The sequence below is a fragment of the Sinohyriopsis cumingii genome, chromosome 1, assembly GCF_028554795.1.
Source record: "Sinohyriopsis cumingii isolate HCF-2022 chromosome 1, ASM2855479v2, whole genome shotgun sequence".
Classification (NCBI taxonomy): Eukaryota; Metazoa; Mollusca; class Bivalvia; order Unionida; family Unionidae; genus Sinohyriopsis; species Sinohyriopsis cumingii.
Window position 1 is genome coordinate 109,749,710 of NC_142961.1, and position 17,901 is coordinate 109,767,610.

At 36.2% G+C, this 17,901-nt stretch overlaps 1 protein-coding gene across 2 annotated transcripts in view; it reads left to right on the plus strand.

Moving 5' to 3' along the window:
• Positions 1-1,974: 1,974 nt before the first annotated feature.
• The window catches only part of LOC149807583 (uroporphyrinogen decarboxylase-like), a 35,807-nt gene continuing 19,880 nt past the window's right edge, over positions 1,975-17,901 (plus strand). The window contains exons 1-4 of one of the 2 annotated variants that reach the window (XM_089968416.1): positions 1,975-2,068; positions 5,070-5,175; positions 6,364-6,449; positions 14,130-14,228. In XM_089968416.1, coding sequence (XP_089824542.1) covers positions 2,045-2,068; positions 5,070-5,175; positions 6,364-6,449; positions 14,130-14,228 — 315 coding nt within the window. In that variant the 5' untranslated portion in view covers positions 1,975-2,044. Of the gene's footprint in view, positions 2,183-5,069; positions 5,176-6,363; positions 6,450-14,129; positions 14,229-17,901 lie in introns of both variants that reach the window. The other variant, XM_089968427.1, reaches the window with a different exon arrangement.

The window sequence follows — 17,901 nt, forward strand, 5'->3', positions numbered from 1 at the left end:
AATTTAACATCACCGATGGAAATATGACTATTCATATGGCATATGTTGTACCTCCATGGGAAGAAGACGATGACTGCACTTGATCTGCTTACCGATAAGTGTACCTAGCACGATGGACATAACAGCAGATTTACGAATGAAAGGGAGTAGGTGATGGGAAACATCTACGCTGGGACACAAATGGTAGCTGACCAGATTTTCAACAACGTGTGTGACGGATAAAGAGAGAAACCTGAACTTTGTCCTATTTGATTGGTTGTTACTTATTTTGTCTTAGCTTTTTCTTATAAATGAACATTAATTGTAAATACGTTGCATATGAAGTTATTTTAGAAAGGAGTGAACTTTAATTTTAAGCAGTAGTTTACTATAAACAAGAAATAAATAACTCGTAAATAGGTTTGTTTCATGTCCAAATGTTTATGTATTAAATGGATAGTGCTTAGACCAAAGCACAGGCCAGAGAGCCCACGTATATACTTGAATAAATGTTTTGAACCCATACAATAGACTCTTCTTTTTCGAGTCTCTATTCTATCTGTGAGTCTTTCTTTAGAACATTTCTGTCATCTTTTCTGTGTGTTTGGATGTGTATTTGTTTATTTCTGTATGTCTATGTTTGTCTATATCAACCCTTTGTCCCTACAAAAACAATTCACCCTATAAAAAGTTTTGACCCTATAAAACCCATAACGCCACCGAATGTTCAATTCCCATTGACCTCCGGGTAACATTCCCCATGTTAAATTCCCATCGACGTCAAAGTGCAAACCCCATATTTTAACGTTAAAGTTCCATTGACGATAAAGTGCTCCTATTGCTACTTATGTCAACATCTTGAAAGTACATTTCATCATTGCGTCAGCGTGACAAAAGTTTCATCAGGCAAACGTTGCTTTTTCGACAAGATCGACGGGCACCTCACTTGTAATAAAGACGGGCCCAAACTTAAATCAAAGGACCGTCGGGCTGTCAGAATTTTGTTTTAGCTCTGCAGGCTGAAATGTAATTCTCATTGACTGAGAACACATAAGCTTAATCTATATTTCTACAACTACATTAAAAATTATTTTTCGACTTAGTGACTATCGCTGTGTTATGTAAGTCTATTGTGTGTGTTTAAGTTTTGTCTATGATTGTAGATTGTAATGATCATTTGTAAACAACATATTACATATCTAATTTTTGTAAAAGTAGTTAGATTAAATTATTCGGTAATGATCATTTGTCGGCAGAATGTATGCTTGGATCTGTGTTCCGGACAATGTTTTTTCCCTTGAAAAAATATATGGTCTTTCTGATATTTGTTAGGTTATTTGTTAAAATTTAAGTAAAAAGATCTGACGTTTACGAATTTAATGGGAAATCGACCCCATCCTTGTCTTCTTAATTTGTCTTAGGTTTTTGTTTAAAGGTTGCGATCAACAAAATTATTCATTCCTATTTTAAAATCTATCTAGTAGAATCTTATTTATAATTTTAGAGGATTTATTTATTTATTTTTTTTTGTAATTATTTATGGGAATTACAGAGTGCTTATTGAATTTGGACTAAGTCACTATTTGGAGATTCATTCAAGGACATTCTGGATTATATCATAGTGATACATCAAGATTGTTTTCACATCGGCGCATTCAAGGTTACTTGCACCTCAGCACCTTCAATATTGGCATTCATTGGCAACACTCCACACTTTTGGACTTAGGACTTGTAGGGTTATTTGGGATTTAAATTCACAACTGGAAGTTCAGTTAAATTTTTACTTTGTGTTTTCGGGAAATGCTTTATTTATTGAATTTTACAAACCTTGCTGGTTTCAATTTGTGTCTGTTACTTAGTTTAAGACGATAGAGTCGTAACAGCTGTTCGATGTTCCGATTCATTTTCGAATCCCCCCCCCCCCCCACGATCATGTACGGAAAGACCCGAGTATGTCCCGGTAAGGAAGATAACTCTGTAAGATTTCAAACAGAGTATCTTCGACTTTTTCTGTTTCCTTGTCGTTTAAAAGAAAGGGCCGAGAGTTATCCGATTGCACTTAGAGATGTCGGCGCCCATAATCGCAGAGGTGACACGTTGATAAATAATAGATATTCAAACTATTTTGCGGAGATAAATGGGTTCAGGTGTTCAGAATCATAAAATCATGCAAGACTCGATACAACCAACACACTTTTAAGCGGTGACATTATTTACAATTTTAACTTGTGTTATGTAATACATACCGGCAAGGCTGTTGAAGTTCGGTCTCCGCACATGTGGCAAGTCTATAGTCCAATAAATTAACCCCCAAATCTGTATTGATATATTGTGTGGTTTCCGATATGATCTCACGTAAATTTCTTTTGTTTTAAATATATTGAAAACAAACAAAAACAAAACATTGCAAGGTACTGAATCAAATGTATTGAAGACTGGCTCGTCGGCAACATATCTTTCCCAAGTTTGGCACACAGAAATAATTTTAACAAATATTAAATAATAAAAAGGAAACATCTTTGTTTATTTGTAAAAAAAATAGTTTGAAAAGATAGATACGTTTCTATTTATGACGGAGCGAATAAGAATTTAGGCTTTTTTTTCTTTTTCCCAAATCAGCATATATTTTGACTGCAACTGACCATGCTAAATCCTCATGTAATTTGAATTTAATCACACACCAAAGTCAGAGAAAGAAAACATAGCTTATTGTACACTACTAGGACTGCTCCAGTAATATTTCTTTTAAGTTTTAAAAAATGCAACTGCTGAATGTTACAAAAAACGGCAATAGTCTGTGGTTGATTCATTTTGAATTGTACCCAACTTCAGTTAATGAAATTATTTACTTGGCACAAATAAAGTCTCAGACAAAATATAATGTAAGACCTTTAATGCCTTACAAAATTTCAAACCATGCCTTGTGTTATCCATGCATAGGTGACCACAGGGATGTGTGTGTGAGGCCCGTAGGGGGATATATTTATATATTGAATAACAAATTTGTAAGAAATGGGGGGGGGGGGGGCAGGGGCCACTGTGGATGCCCATGTTTATTGCACCTGGGATCTCAAGGGCTTGGGACACTATGTCTGCTAATTTTCATATTTTGGGGACACGCAACATTTTAAAGGGAAACAACTAGCGGTGGTAAGAAAATGAGTGTATGTGTTTGGATATTTAAATATTTGAGTCATATCACTATGATGTCTGCAGTGTGGCAGTTTATATTGGTGTCTTGTACTGGGGCATCATGCTTGCAGACATGTAGCATGATGTCCCACCCAGTCATATTATCCTAATACCAGGCCGACCAGTCCTAACACTAACCTATTAAAGCTGAGCAATTAATGAGGCAGCTGCTAGTACCATTTTTATTAGTCTTTGGTACAACTCTGCCAGGGTTCGAACCCCTGACCTCCTGCATTCGTGGCAGATGCTCAAACCACTAAGGCCATCCAGGTGGTTGTGCATACAAAATGATATAATCCTGTTTGCTTCAACAGTTTTGCCACCTTGACTTTGTTGTCTGCAGCATACTTTCATTTTTCTTTGGACACTTTCATTATTAAAGTAAATGTTTTATTGTGTGCACAGGTAAATCATGAATACATGAACATGTTTCAGTATCTGGTCGTGGCAGAGTGGTCTAAAGCGCTATCCGTTATGGATTACTGCCATCTCACCTCTGTCTGCATGGGTTCGAGTCTCGGATTCGGCTAATGTGGGTATGTGAGAAAGCTTGCCAGTAGTTTCTTGTGGGTCAGTTCTTTCTGGGTTCTTCCTCCACCATTAATATTGGCCGCCATGTATAGCCTATTGCGTGCTGAAAAATGGCATTAAACCCTACAACAGCAACAATAATAACAACAACAACAATATCTGGTCATGTTAATATTTCTTTTTGTCTTCTATAATAATAATAATAATAATAATAATAATAATTTATTATCATTAAATTATTTGAATGAAGTACATGCTTCAAAACTTATTTTTAACACTAGATTTGAATTTAAAAGGGGAATATAGGGCCACTTTTTTGCAGACTGCATTATTGTAGAATGTTTTGGCATATAATAAAAAAGGATTGAAAATATATATTAGTCTTTTAGAACATTACATTTTTATGATTGTGATAATATTTTCAATATGGTTTTGTCTCCCTTAATATTAATTGAAGTTGTTTTTGTGGCAAATACCTTGCATGGTGCATACAGTATTGATGTACCAACTTAATTTTGCCTGCACAAGATTCTGTGTCACAGCTGATCATTAGTCAGCTCCATCTCTGGAAAAGAGCAAGTATTTATCATTACACTTGCATTGACAACTATATTGCTACAGATTACTCGAGTTTGCGCAAAGCAAGCAAGCTGTGGTTTGAAATTTATTAGGTATGATAGGGTTACATAATTTTTGGTTAGACAGTAGTTGTGTTAGGAGGGGCCCCAAGTGGCTGAGTTGTCTAAAGCGCTCACCGTTATGGATCACTGCCATCTCACCTTTGTCTGCGCGAGTTCGAGTCTCAGGCTCGCCTAACGTGGGTACGTGAAAAAGCCTGCCAGTTGCTTCTCGTGGGTCGGTGGTTCTTCCCGGGGTTTTCCAGGGTTCTACCTCCACCAATTATACTGGCCGCCATGTATAGCCTATCTTGTGCTGAAAAATGGCGTTAAACCCTACTACAACAACAACAACAACAAAGTTGTGTTAGGTAAATACTTTTCGAAACGGATTCATAATGGATCTGCAACAGACCATAGTGTCTTTTCACTGTGCATGCCCATACAGAACAGTTCAGAATCTCAGATAGGTATTCATGGTCACCACTTAATATGGACACCAGCTTCTCTCAAAGTTCATACATTTCCTTCCCCTTTAATACGTATCAGTTCCACCATGCACTCATTGACCTCTATGAATATTTGATGAAAAAACAAAAAGAAAATAGCACTACAAGTACCTATAGTGCCATACTTACCTTTTACATTGTGTATACTTTGAGTTACTGCATAGAAATGTAATTAATACGAGTTCAGTTGGACCTTCTTGTTTTTAGATCTTTTCATTTTTTTACTTCTCCCTCTGAACAGACCTTTCCTCCTCTGAAAAATGACTTGATATTGCGGGCAGCCTGGGGACAGAAAACTGAGAGAGTTCCAGTCTGGTTGATGAGGCAGGCAGGGAGATATCTACCAGGTGATTATTCAGTCTCACTATCCTACGTGAAGTGCATGAGGAAACTTTTGTGTGATTTGCAAAGGTTTGATGTGTCGGCCAATCTCACTAATTGGTCAGAATTGAGGTGTTTAAAGAAATCTGAGCCACTGAAACTAGAAACCAACATAATTGTTTTCACAAAATGTTGCTTACATTAAAATTTTGGACGTTGATTAAATTGGATGAAAAACATGTTCAATGAGGGTAAGTTTTTGCCTTAGATTTTGCTGTAAGCAAAGTTGTGTGAAAACTGCAGTGCACGAAAGACACTGAAGTCATAGCTATTTATTCCAGCTGGTTTCTTGTCTAAGCAGCTGTGAGTTTTGCATACTCTTTGATCAGATGTTCATTTAGTAGAGATTTAATGTACCTTCATAAAAGCTCAAAGTTGTTCAGATGACATAGGCTGCTGAGATTGTAATTTGATTAAGCTTCATCTTTTTCATTTTACATTTCTTGCTTATATCACAAGTTCATGTGGCAACTGCTTTTCTTTGCTCATACATTATTGAACAAGGAATAGAATGCTAGTGTCTCTTACCGTATATACTTGGTTACAGGTTGAGTGTTACTGCAAACTGCACAGACCTGACATTATGTCATAATGTCATTTCCATTTTAAAGAAAGAAAAATCTGATATGTCATCTACAAACTGCAGACCTCACATTATGGATTTTTTATCTTTATCAACCAATTTTTCATCTTGCAGATATTTTGTGATAATTTCTGAGAAGGTGGATTTTCAGAACTTATTATCAATGTCAATTATATTTGGTCTTGCTTTTTCATTTTTATAGCTACCAAATTTAATCACTGATAAGTCCAGTCCAACTGCAAACAACATAGACCCTGAGCTTCTGTTGTTTGATGTGCTGGCAGATCAAGGTCTATGTTGTTTGTTCTACTGATGGGCTTCTCACAAACTGCATAGACCTAGATCTGCCAGTGTGTTATGCTTTGGCAAGTCTAGGTCTGTGCAGTTTGCAGTAAGCATGTCTGTATATTATACTTTTAATTTCAGTGTAATTTTGGGAATAGTTTTGTATCAACCAGATTATAAGTGCTGGTTAATTTATTAAATAGACTCAATAAAGAGCCATGAATTTCTATCAAGTCCCAAAGCCCTCCTGATATTTGCTGACTTTGAATTTCATTTCCTTCTTCAGAGTATGGAGAATTTAAAGAGAAAAACAAAGTCTCCTTTTTTGACATGGTGAAGACTCCTAGTATGGCTTGTGACATAACATTACAGGTAGGATTTCTCAGACATTCCAGCAAGACGAGAATGTTGATAGGTTTTCTGTTTATGATAGACAGAGTAGAGCATAGATACACTAAAGAACAGAATATATTTGGGATGCTGGAACATTGGTAACAGTGGGAGACAGTTGCCTTTTTCATGCTTTTGCCTACAGGGCTAGTGATCAGTAAGTTACTTTAGTATTCACACAAGCATCAAGGATTAAAAAAATGCACAAAACTTCTAATTTCTAACCTGATTGTTGCCAGGAGATACTTAACGCTGTCAGCTTATTCACATTTCATACGAAATGGAAACTCAAAATGTAAACAAGCAGACAGACTGGTCACTGTTCTTTTCTGGTTTGTAGAATAGTCTAGTGCAGTACAATCTGTGTTGTCTGTGTCAAATATTTGCAATGTCTAGCTTTAATATTTTTAAATAAAAAATTGAACAATTAAAAAGAAATTCCTGTATAATTGTGTTGAAAGCAATGTTAACTCTAAAATGTACAGAATTATTGAGGTTATTAAAAGTGGAGTACTATATTGCATCTGTTGCTTGAAAACATATACCCACCCATGCAGATATGGTAACCATATTGTGAAAGAACCTCCCATTTGATTTGAAATGCCATCAAGTTGCCAGTGCTTGGGACCTCATGGCAACAATCAGGTTAGAACTTATAAACTGATGAATGAAAGACTAATTTTTTTGCATTTTTTATATCATTGATGCCATATATTTTTTAAATTGGTAGGGGGTACAAATAAATGGTTCAGTATACGAATACTATAGCCCAGCAGAATTCTTGGTTAACCCAGATTATGAGTGATGTCAAGCACAGATTGGAGAACAGACTGAAAGATACTGCTCCAATTATGCAGGTCATTAGTAAGATCAAAACTTGACTGTGGCTTAGTTGTGTTTGGATCAGCTTGGAAATCTTACTTGCTGATGCTTGATTCAGTATGCAGTCGGGGACATAGCCTTTGTCTGGGCGCATGTTTTCTATGTTGAGGCAAATTAAATATCACTTTACCTCAGATGAATGACCGCTCATGTGGCGTAGTGGTTGGAGCATCTGCCTTGGATGCGGGTGGTTGCAGGTTCGAACCCAGGTCATCATACCATAGACATAAAAATGGTACTAACAGCTACCTCGCTAGGCGCTCAGCATAAAGTGGTTAGTGTTAGGACTGGTCAGCCTGGTGTCAGGATAATGTGACTGGGTGGGACATCATGCTACATATTTGCAGCATGATACCCCAGTGCTAGACATCACTTTAAACTGCCACACTGCAGACATCGTAGCAATATGACTGAAGTTTTGTTAAAGCTACACATCAAACATCAAAATCACACACACACACACTTCTCAGATGAATGAAATTTGGCTGGTCAGTGTATTTCCAAATTATCCATCTAACCCTGCATATTGCTCAAATACCAAACTTTGTACATACCAAAAATCAATTTCATTCATCATTTCCACAATCAAATTCATCCTGGCCTAGAAGCAGCAAAGGCATTGTTGCAAATACAGCAGAATCCTTTGCTCCCAAATCAACACCATGATCCTCAAAACCTCCCAAAATAATATTCTTTGCCAATTCAAAATGTCCATAACAAATCCTATAGTTTTTTCAAATTAAATTCATTGAAATGAGAGCCTCTTATCATCCAGTCATCTCTGTAAACAGGTGATTTCAGACGATGGACACGATTGAAGTTTCTGCTGCACCACCCTTTGGCATGCTGTTTACCTGATAAAGCCTAAAGTTTTGCTACAGATATTACAACCAAATTAAAGTATTTGAAAGCTCTAAAAAAACAAATTTCATCAAATTTTTGATTTCCCATTGCACATTGAAAGCTCTCCAGTACCTTAAATTTTACAACCCGTTAATATCCCAGATTTTACAGAAATATGAATTGCTCATGCAATCTGGAAAAGGTATGTTGTACTCATGGCTATCTGGTCACACTGGTATTAAAGGTAATAAAAAGGTAGATAAAGCAGCCAAAGCTACCCTGCAGGCACCTGTTACAGAATGGAAGATTTTACTTATTGGTTTAAAATATATAAATCTGCAGGTTGTATATTCATGGCAAATTGAGGACTTAAAACTCCATAAATAACGTCAAAGTCATCAGCAGAGAGTGACATCATTCCTATAGAAAAAAATCTCAAAGATAGGTGGTATTTGTGCTGTTTGCATATAGGACACAAATACCAGACTCATCCATGCCAGAATCCAGTGATAGTGGAACACATTCTTGTAAGTGTATCAAAGCGAGACTTCCACCCTGTGAGACAGGTTTTCTGATGTGAATTTAAGAACTTTGTGATCATATACCAAGAAAAAAAATCTTGGACTTTTGGAGGGAATGTGGTTTCAAAAGCAATTTAACCTTCTGTTTTAAAGATTGTATATTTTTCACCTTAATCTCATAAAGTTTAGATAAGTTTAACAACTTTATCTTTTTATCTTGTATCTTCCAATACTTCATGTTTATGGTCTTTTGGAAGAATATGTTTTTCTAAAGTTTTATGTGCAATTTTTTAGTTCTACTCGTAAACTAGAAGAGCTTATGGATGGCCTGTTGTCCGTCAGCTGTCTACCAATGGTCAGCCATTTGTTAGCACAATTTTGTTATAATTACTCATCATAAGGGACTTTGAGGATTGCAGTGAAACTTAACACACGCTCATTTCAAAGTATAGTTGGTCCCAAAGGAAAATGATATTGCTTGGACATCAGTATGTCAAGCAGCGCATCTAGCTTACAGATCTTATTATTTCTGTTTCTCCTGAATGAATCGTCGTGTCAAGATGTTTCAGTAAAAGACTTTTATGACCTCTTACAATTGTCAACCTGAACGGAAAGTCATAATGGCATTAGGTTTTCACTGGAAGTCTTATTATGATGTCTCTGCTTGGTCCTAAAAGAAAATGATACCATTATAATATCCAATGTGGCCACCAAGGTGTCCATTTTGAAAATCTTATAAGTACTCCACCAGAATGGAAGGTCATATTAAGATGGTTTTTTTTACTAAAAGACTTCATATCATGTCAGATGATCCTAAGTGAAAGATGGTGTTCATCTGACATTTAGTATGGCTGCCACAACAGCCAACTTGAAAAGTATGTTATTGCTACTTTGCCAGAATAGGGTTCCGCTGAAAGATTTATAAATAGTTGGCCTTAAATAAAATTATGCCATTCTGATCTCCAAAATGGCTGCTACAGTGGTCATCTTAAAAATCTTATTGGTAGTCCTTCCAAAAGGAAAGTCATATTGACTTTATTTATTCACCTGATGACATCTTATGATATCTGGTTTGTCTTATAATATGGTAAAGTTGCCAATCTTGTATCCAATATGGCTTCCATAGTGGCTGATTTGAGAACCTTGTCTTTCAAAGAAGTACATTACCTACCATTATCATATTGATTACTTTTCCAGGAGACTGCTCTGGTGGCTTAGTGGTTAGAGCATCCGCCTAAGATGCGGTAGGTCATGGGTTTGATCCCTGGCTGAGTCATACCAAAGACTTACAAAAATGGTACTAATAGCTGCCTCACTAGGCGCTCAGCATAAAGAGGTTAGTGTTAGGACTGCTCAGCCTGGTGTCAGGATAATGTGACTGGGTGGGACATCATGCTACATATCTGCAGCATGATACCCCAGTGCTAGACGTCACTATAAACTGCCACACTGCAGACATCGTAGCAGTATGACTGAAAAATTGTTAAAGCTACGTTAAAAATCCAGATCACACACACACACACATACTTTTCCAGGATGCTGTGTCCCATGTCCAAACTACATCATATACATGATCATATCTGATACCTTTCTCTGGTTAGTATGGAAGGTTCTAGAACTGAGAAAAGAACCCAGTCCCAGTCTGAGGCACACATTCTATATCAGGATCAGAGGTATGCAATTTCGCTTGATGAAAGTTGACTTTGCTGTTCGTATCTAAACATATTTTGGCAATCCATATAATTTATTTGAGTGTTAATCCCAATAGTCCTTGTTACATTTGAGTGCTATTCTTGCATTAATTGTTATTATCAGAATATTTTAAATTGAGAATAGCACTTTTGCAGATAAGGTGGCATTACTGTAAATTATATTCTCCTTTGTACTGAGTAAATATTTCCTTTCTAATTTTAGTTCTGCATTTTGTTCAGCTTGCATAAGTTGTGTATGAATGAACATTTGTCCATTCTGTTGTTTATGGATTTATGATTGGTGTGTCTTTGACCTTTTTGTCGTTCTTGCTTCAGATTTCTTTTTATTGATTGTTGCATAGGGTAAGTATTGATTCCATTTTGTTGTTCCAGAATTTCACTTTTTCATATAATTATTTCATTAGAATATTTTTAAAAGTACTTGTTTCTGCTGTACATGGAATAATTGCCTCATTAGAATATGTTTATAAATACTTGCTTTAGCAGTACATATTCTAAATTAGAATATTTTTATAACATTTTCATTTCAGAATTATGTGCCTAAGTTTGGTACCTTGCTGAGAGACATTATACTTATACGGGGAGAAAGAAATGCTATCTTTTTCCCCATCTTCTCAATCTGAGGGTAGGGGATCCTTATGTCCTTGAAACCACGAGGGTATGGAATCTATTCTTTCCAATAGAAAAGTACTGCCCATAGGGGTAGGAATGTTTTGAATCCTATTCGAATCAGAATAAGACTTCTTGATTCCAGGAAAGTATGGGATCTATCTGTTCGATGTAAAAAAGTACTGCTCCTCAGTCCCAGGACAGTATGGGATCTCTAGCTCCTCAAAGTTGTGGGATCTTTTTGCTCATCAGTTCATGGAGGGTATGGGATTTTTCTCTATGTTAGAGAAAAGTTATGGGCCTGTAAGGCTGGATTTAATAAGAATCTATTTGACTTGTATCCCTGTTGATCATATCAATGTAGTCAGTACCAACAGGGATCAATATTATATGTCACTACCAAGTGAAGAAAAACACTGCATATCCCTGACTCGGGCATAGCAGTACCCTCTCTGGGTTGGAGATCTGGTTTGGCAAAGAGCAGATCACACCACCATAAAGGAAAGCAGCAGTCTCACTCTGTATCCTCTGTTATGAGTTCTACCATCCGATCATCAATGCCTGGCCAGTCATTTACCATGTACCAGTCTTCAAACACTGATCACCAATTGTTAGAGTTCCATCATTGATTTGGGTACATGGATCAGGTCAGTACCTTCCCCAGTCTATATGCTATTGATCAATTCCAATGAAGACAGATTGGATTGGAATCCTACCCCCATGTTCCCTTTTAGTCTGCTCATGATGTGGGGTAATGAATCTTCCCGCCTAATGATTGTGCAGCCATAGATGTCCATTGTCTCAGTCTTAGAGCAGATTAGATGTTGCAGGACTATGGGCCTGCTTTGTCCGCACAGGTGGAGCCAAGTGAAGGATTGTTGGGTGCTGGTTCTCTCCCAAGATGACCTAGAAACATAGCTTCTGACCCTCATGAATTTGGCGTGAATTTCATGGCTTTTTCAGCGATTCACGGATTCACACGGCAAGCCAAAAATTCACGAGTTCTCCAATTCTCAGTTATTTTAAATCTTTAATCAAATAACCAATTTTTCGTTAAGTGCTAGTTGTGATATTGGCAGTTGCCGAAACGGTCCGGTACTGCTGGACATGATATTAGTAGAACTACAGCCGATTAGTACAGTTGGCCCGGTAACAAGCATTTTAGCCTATTTTAATCTATATGTATAAGATTAGTTTTACAAATGCTTTTGAGAGAAACTGGGGCTTAACCGGAATTTTGCTCCGCGCATGCGTCACCAACACTGATTTGAGTTACCGTTTGGCATCGCATGTAAGATCTCGAACATGTCTTCACCACCAAGGAAAAAGAAATATATTGCTCAAAAAGTAAAGTTTAATTTGGAATATATCAAAAATTGGCCGTGCATTCTGCCATTAAACATTGATATACATCATGCTTTTTGCACAGTGTGCCACAAATTTTAGTATTGGGCATGGTGGCAGAGATGATTGGAGGAAGCAGATCAGTTGCAAAAAACACATAAAAGTTGGGAAAATTAAGAACTTGAAGATTTAAGCTCTGGAATATTTTAAACCTTCGGCGGAAGACCTGCAAGCTACCAATGCTGAAGCATTATTTGTGAGTTGTTGAACACAATTTACCTTTATCAGCTGGAGATCATGCTAAACATTTGTTCCGACAAATGTTCCCAGACTCGAAAATTGCTTCCAAATTTTCCTGTCAAAGAACCAGAAGTGCTGCAGCTCCTGTGCATACCTCACAACAACAGTGACAGCAAAAGAGTATTTTCTCTAGTGAGGAAAAATAAGACAGACTTTAGGGCCTCCTTAGCTGCAGAAAATTTGTCAGCAATTTTAGTCACCAAGATCAACCAGCAGGCAAGAAGTCTGAACTGTTTAGAAAAAAATTTATGATCAAGCAGTTGAGGAAGTTCAAGTCTGCCACAGTATCATGTCTTGATAAATAACCACAAGAACAAATGAAGTTTATGAATACCATAATAAAAAGAAATGCGGATATATTTCAGCATGTATGTAGTGTTTTAGTTTTATATAGAGATCTTGATATAGTGTAGTATTGATGGTCAGAGTGGATGGAGGTATTGTCATAGTATTTTTCACTAATTCATGTCCAAATTCACAACTTTTTATCCCTATTTTCACTAATTGCGAGCCTGGAAGGTTGGGGCAGCTCTGTAGAAATCAGGGATGAGAGGTGTCTTCTAATAAGGGCAGCCCCATCATTCCCTGTTAAGAATTGAGAGCTGAGGATACCCTCATTCCTAAGCCTCCCTTTCAGCAGAGAGACATTTAATTGAAAAGTCCTTCATACCCAAAGGACCAAGTGCTGGATGACAATGTCCTTTCTGTGTTGGTGAATGCTGTGAGGTTGATCTAGGTGAGACAGTCCATCCCCCTCCCTTCAGGTCCCCTGACTTGTTGACCTATACATTAGAGGGGAACAAATGGGAATATTGGAGAAGGTGCTAATTTAGGTTTGCCACTTTTCCCCCCAGAATTATGCCCAAAGTCTTTGGGTTCCAAAGACAATAAAATCCATTCCAGTTGCAGAGACTTTGGGGAAGGCAGCATAAGTGGTGGTCTCTCCTTCTGTTCACTGTCACCACTGGTTTCAAGTTTTTTTAGTAATGTTTTGATCATGGGGTCAGTATGTGGGCCTTGACCTTTTAATTTTTGCCATATAATTATGCTTATCTCTTGATAAGCACATGCTTACTGATAAACCAACACAAATTTCTCTTAATTTTGGAAATTATATTTTGAGAATATCTTTGACAATAAGCCTCCCCCATTTTTAACAAATATATCTGGCTGAATACTTGTCTTATCATGGAAGAAAAAACTGTAATACACTTATTTTGGGATTCAGCAGACAACTCATTAACAGGGTAGTGACCGTGGTGAGAGGGGTAAAATGTGGCCTACTACACTTCCAAGTTCATTATGGGATAACTGGGTTGTGGGGGTTGGGTTAGAAGATACTTAATTTTAATTATACAAGGTGGCATTGGGTGATCCAGGTTAAATGTTCTTTGTATCTTTTATCAATTAGATATATAGATTCTAATGGCTAACCTTTGATTGCCTTTCAGCCAATCAAGAGATTTGATCTCGATGCAGCCATTATTTTCTCTGATATTCTTGTAATTCCACAAGTGTTGGGAATGGGAGTTGATATTACAGAAGGAAAGGTAAGACATTGATTCTTATGGAAGGCTTTCTCAGAGATTGGTAACATTTTAATAAGAACATAAAGAGTCGTAGAGAGTTCTTCAGATAAGGCAGTGTTTTATTTATTTAATGACATACAGCCACTGATTACATTTACATCATATGGGTACATTTAAAAAAGCTATCCATCCCATACCCATGAAGTTGCATGTGCCTGACTTAAATTGTCAACTGGCCAGAATATGTCCTGGGGTTTTGTTCAAGGTAAATATGTGATGCTTTAGACTTGAACATTAAGGTTATGAAATCAAGTCTGATTGTGGTCACTGTGCAGGCCACTTCAAGTATCAATCCAGTTTTGTAAATAGTCACTCAGATCAGATGAGGGGCTAACCAGAAATGGACAAAGTATCCCACTCAAAGTAAGTTATGGAATTGGTTGGAGGTTGATGATTTGTTGATCAGAACCAGCCAGTCATTGATTTTAATTGGTGGAAGACATTGTACAAGTGAACCAAACCTACCTATAGGTATTGTTGACTTTGATTTGACGCCTTTTTTATACCATGTTGACTTTTCTTTGACCCCTGGTATATGCCATGTTGTGTTTGATTTAACCCTATTATATACCATGTTGACATTGATTTGACCCCTGTTTAATGTCATGTTTTGATTCAACCCCTATTATATGCCATGTTGATTTTGAGTTAACCCCTTTTTTATGCCATGTTTCCTTTGGTTTGACCCCTATTATATGCCATGTTTACTTTGATTTGACCCATTTTATGCCATGTTGACAATGAGTTGACCCATTTTATGCCATGTTGACTTTGATTTGAACCCTGTTATATACCATGTTTCCTTTGATTTGACCCCTGTTATATACCATGTTGAAATTGAGTTGACCCCTGTTTTATGCCATGTTTCCTTGGATTTGAACTCTGATATGTTGACTTTGATTTGACCCATTAAATACCATGTTCTTTATCAACTTGCCATATTACATCTTACCTTTTTGACCACTCTGGTGGCCTAGTGGTTAGAGCATCTGCCCCAGATGCAGAAGGTCATGGGTTCGAACCCCAGCTGAGCCATACCAAAGACTTCTAAAAAAATGGTGCTAACAGCTGCCTCACTAGGTGCTCAGCATTAAGAGGTTAGTGTTAGGACTTGTTGGCCTGGTGTCAAGATAATGTGACTGGGTGGGAGATCATGCTACATGTCTACAGCATGATGCCCAAGTGCTAGACATCACTATAAACTGCCACACTCCAGACATTGTAACAGTATGACTGGAATATTGTAGCAATATGATTTGAAAATTGTTAAAGCTACATTAAAAATCTTAATCATACACACACACATGTTACCTTTTTAAGAGTCCCTGAATGGCAGTGAATAAAATTGGAGATATTGAGTTTGATTTGACCCATGTTCTTTACCAACTTTCTGTATTAAATATTGTCATTTCAAGAGTGTCTGAAAGACTCTGAATGGAAATGGCAATGTGAGAAATGTGACTATCCTAAATTTTGACAATAGGTATTCATTGGTGGGAGTTTGAATTTTGACAATAGGTATTCATTAGTGGGAGTTTGAATTCTGACAATAGGTATTCGTACAGTTGAATTTATTCCTTTGCTGACTAATTCAGCATTGGATAGTTTACATTTAGCTTTGTTTTTTCTTGTGTAAATAGTAAATAAATGAGTATTCAAATAACAATTTTCTGTTAGAATAATTTGGAACCGCAGTAACTCATTTGGTTGAGCATTGGACTTGTAATTCAAGGGTTGCAAGTTTGATAGCCACCAGGCAGTTGGTGTTGGTTGTTTTGGTATATCCTTGAGAAATGCAGTTATCTCGTATTTCCTTTACATGATGTAGCTAAAACTGTGTTAAATGTGCCATTAAAACAACAAATTGCTTTTTATTTATATTAAATATTCACAAAAAAGTATTATAATTTGAAAGTTTAAATTGTTCATTTCAGTTCAGCTATCATCTTCATTTAATTTGGATCACTTAATCTGTTCATATAGTAAGTTTGAAGACATTTAAAAGTAAAAGAAATAATATTTGTGTGTTGATAAGGACAATGGTAATGATTATGGCAATGATGCTGATTACCATTAAAATGAAAGCAAAGAACAGAATAATCCTGATTGTGCATTCTATTAAGTCTTGTATTCATGTTTATTTTTCATTTCAGTAATTTCTGCATTTGTAAATTTCATATTGTGTATTACTGATTTTGTTAGTTTCTTGTGTTAAATTGAAAATAAATTTATGGTATATTTTGGTTACTGGAGTTTCCCCTTCAAATATGTTCCCAAAAACATCAATATTAGGAATATACCTGCTATGTTTCTGTGATTTCCAACCATCTAACCTGGATTTTGGATTTTTATTGTGTAAAAACAATTCTCCTAAATGTAGTAAACATGGTAAGGTTCAAAACAGATCACTACATTAGATGACATTATGAATTTTTGTTGGTTTCACTAAAGATTTCTAAAATGTGTCAGATAAAAATCTTTATCAGGACCAATGAAAATTCTGAAGCAAAGTCAATTTAAATTTAAAAAGACAATTTTTTATTTCTCTGAAATATTTTAAAGAAATTCAGTTATGCTGTGAGCCCCCAATATGACTCTTTGTTATTAAACTAACAAAAAACCAAAACCAACAAGTTTTTAAAAATCTAACAAATAATTTATTTCTCTAATTTATGAAATGAAAATTTAAGAGGAATTTTTAGTATTATGAATTAAATCCCAAATAATTTTAAAAGTTGTATCACACGTCCAAAAGTGTATAATATTCCAAATGAATTCCACATCTTGAATGTGCTGGAATTCCACGTCTTGAATGTGCTGATGTGCCATTGGTCTTGAATGTGCAGATGTACCAATATTCTTGCTGTATCACAATGCTGTAATCCAGAATGTCTTTAAATGAATTCACAGTAACCACAAAATAGTGTTTTTGTCCAAAAGTTAATAGCAATTTGTAATTCCAGTGAAAAATTTGAAGAATAATTCCTCTTAAGTTAGAACACAACTAATATAGATTCCACATACAGTGATGTTAAGAAAGGAATTAATAATTTTGTTGATCACAACCTTGATATAAAAATCTAAGAACAATAAGATGGTCAGGATGTGGGTAATTTTTCCATCAAATTCATAAACAGATTCATTTCTAGAACCTTCTAGGTCATAATCAAGGCTTGATCTTGAACTAAAATTCAAGTGAACGTCTGTTTGTAACTTCCAAACAAGACATAAATCAGGTATACATTAAAACAGAGACAGGTCAAGGACACGATACAAACTAACTATAAATAACTTTAATGTCTTCACACTCACTGCCTGTTGTTCACTCAGTCAGTAACGGATGTTGTTTTTGCAAGCACGTTGAGTTGTTAATTTATAAATGTTTTAGTTCTTGCCTTTCTAGTGCAACACTACAACAAAATGAATAAAGTTCAAGAAATTCAAGGCAAACAAGGATACACATGAACTGCACTAAAAGTATTTCAGCACTGCGATGTAGTATATGCACCATGTGGTCAGAAAATGTCTGGGTGACCGTTCTGTGGAAGAGTATACAAAACAGAAAAAAAAAGTGTTAAATCTCACAATTACCAGACAGATGTGTTGAGCATTTACCCTAAAGACATAAAAATGG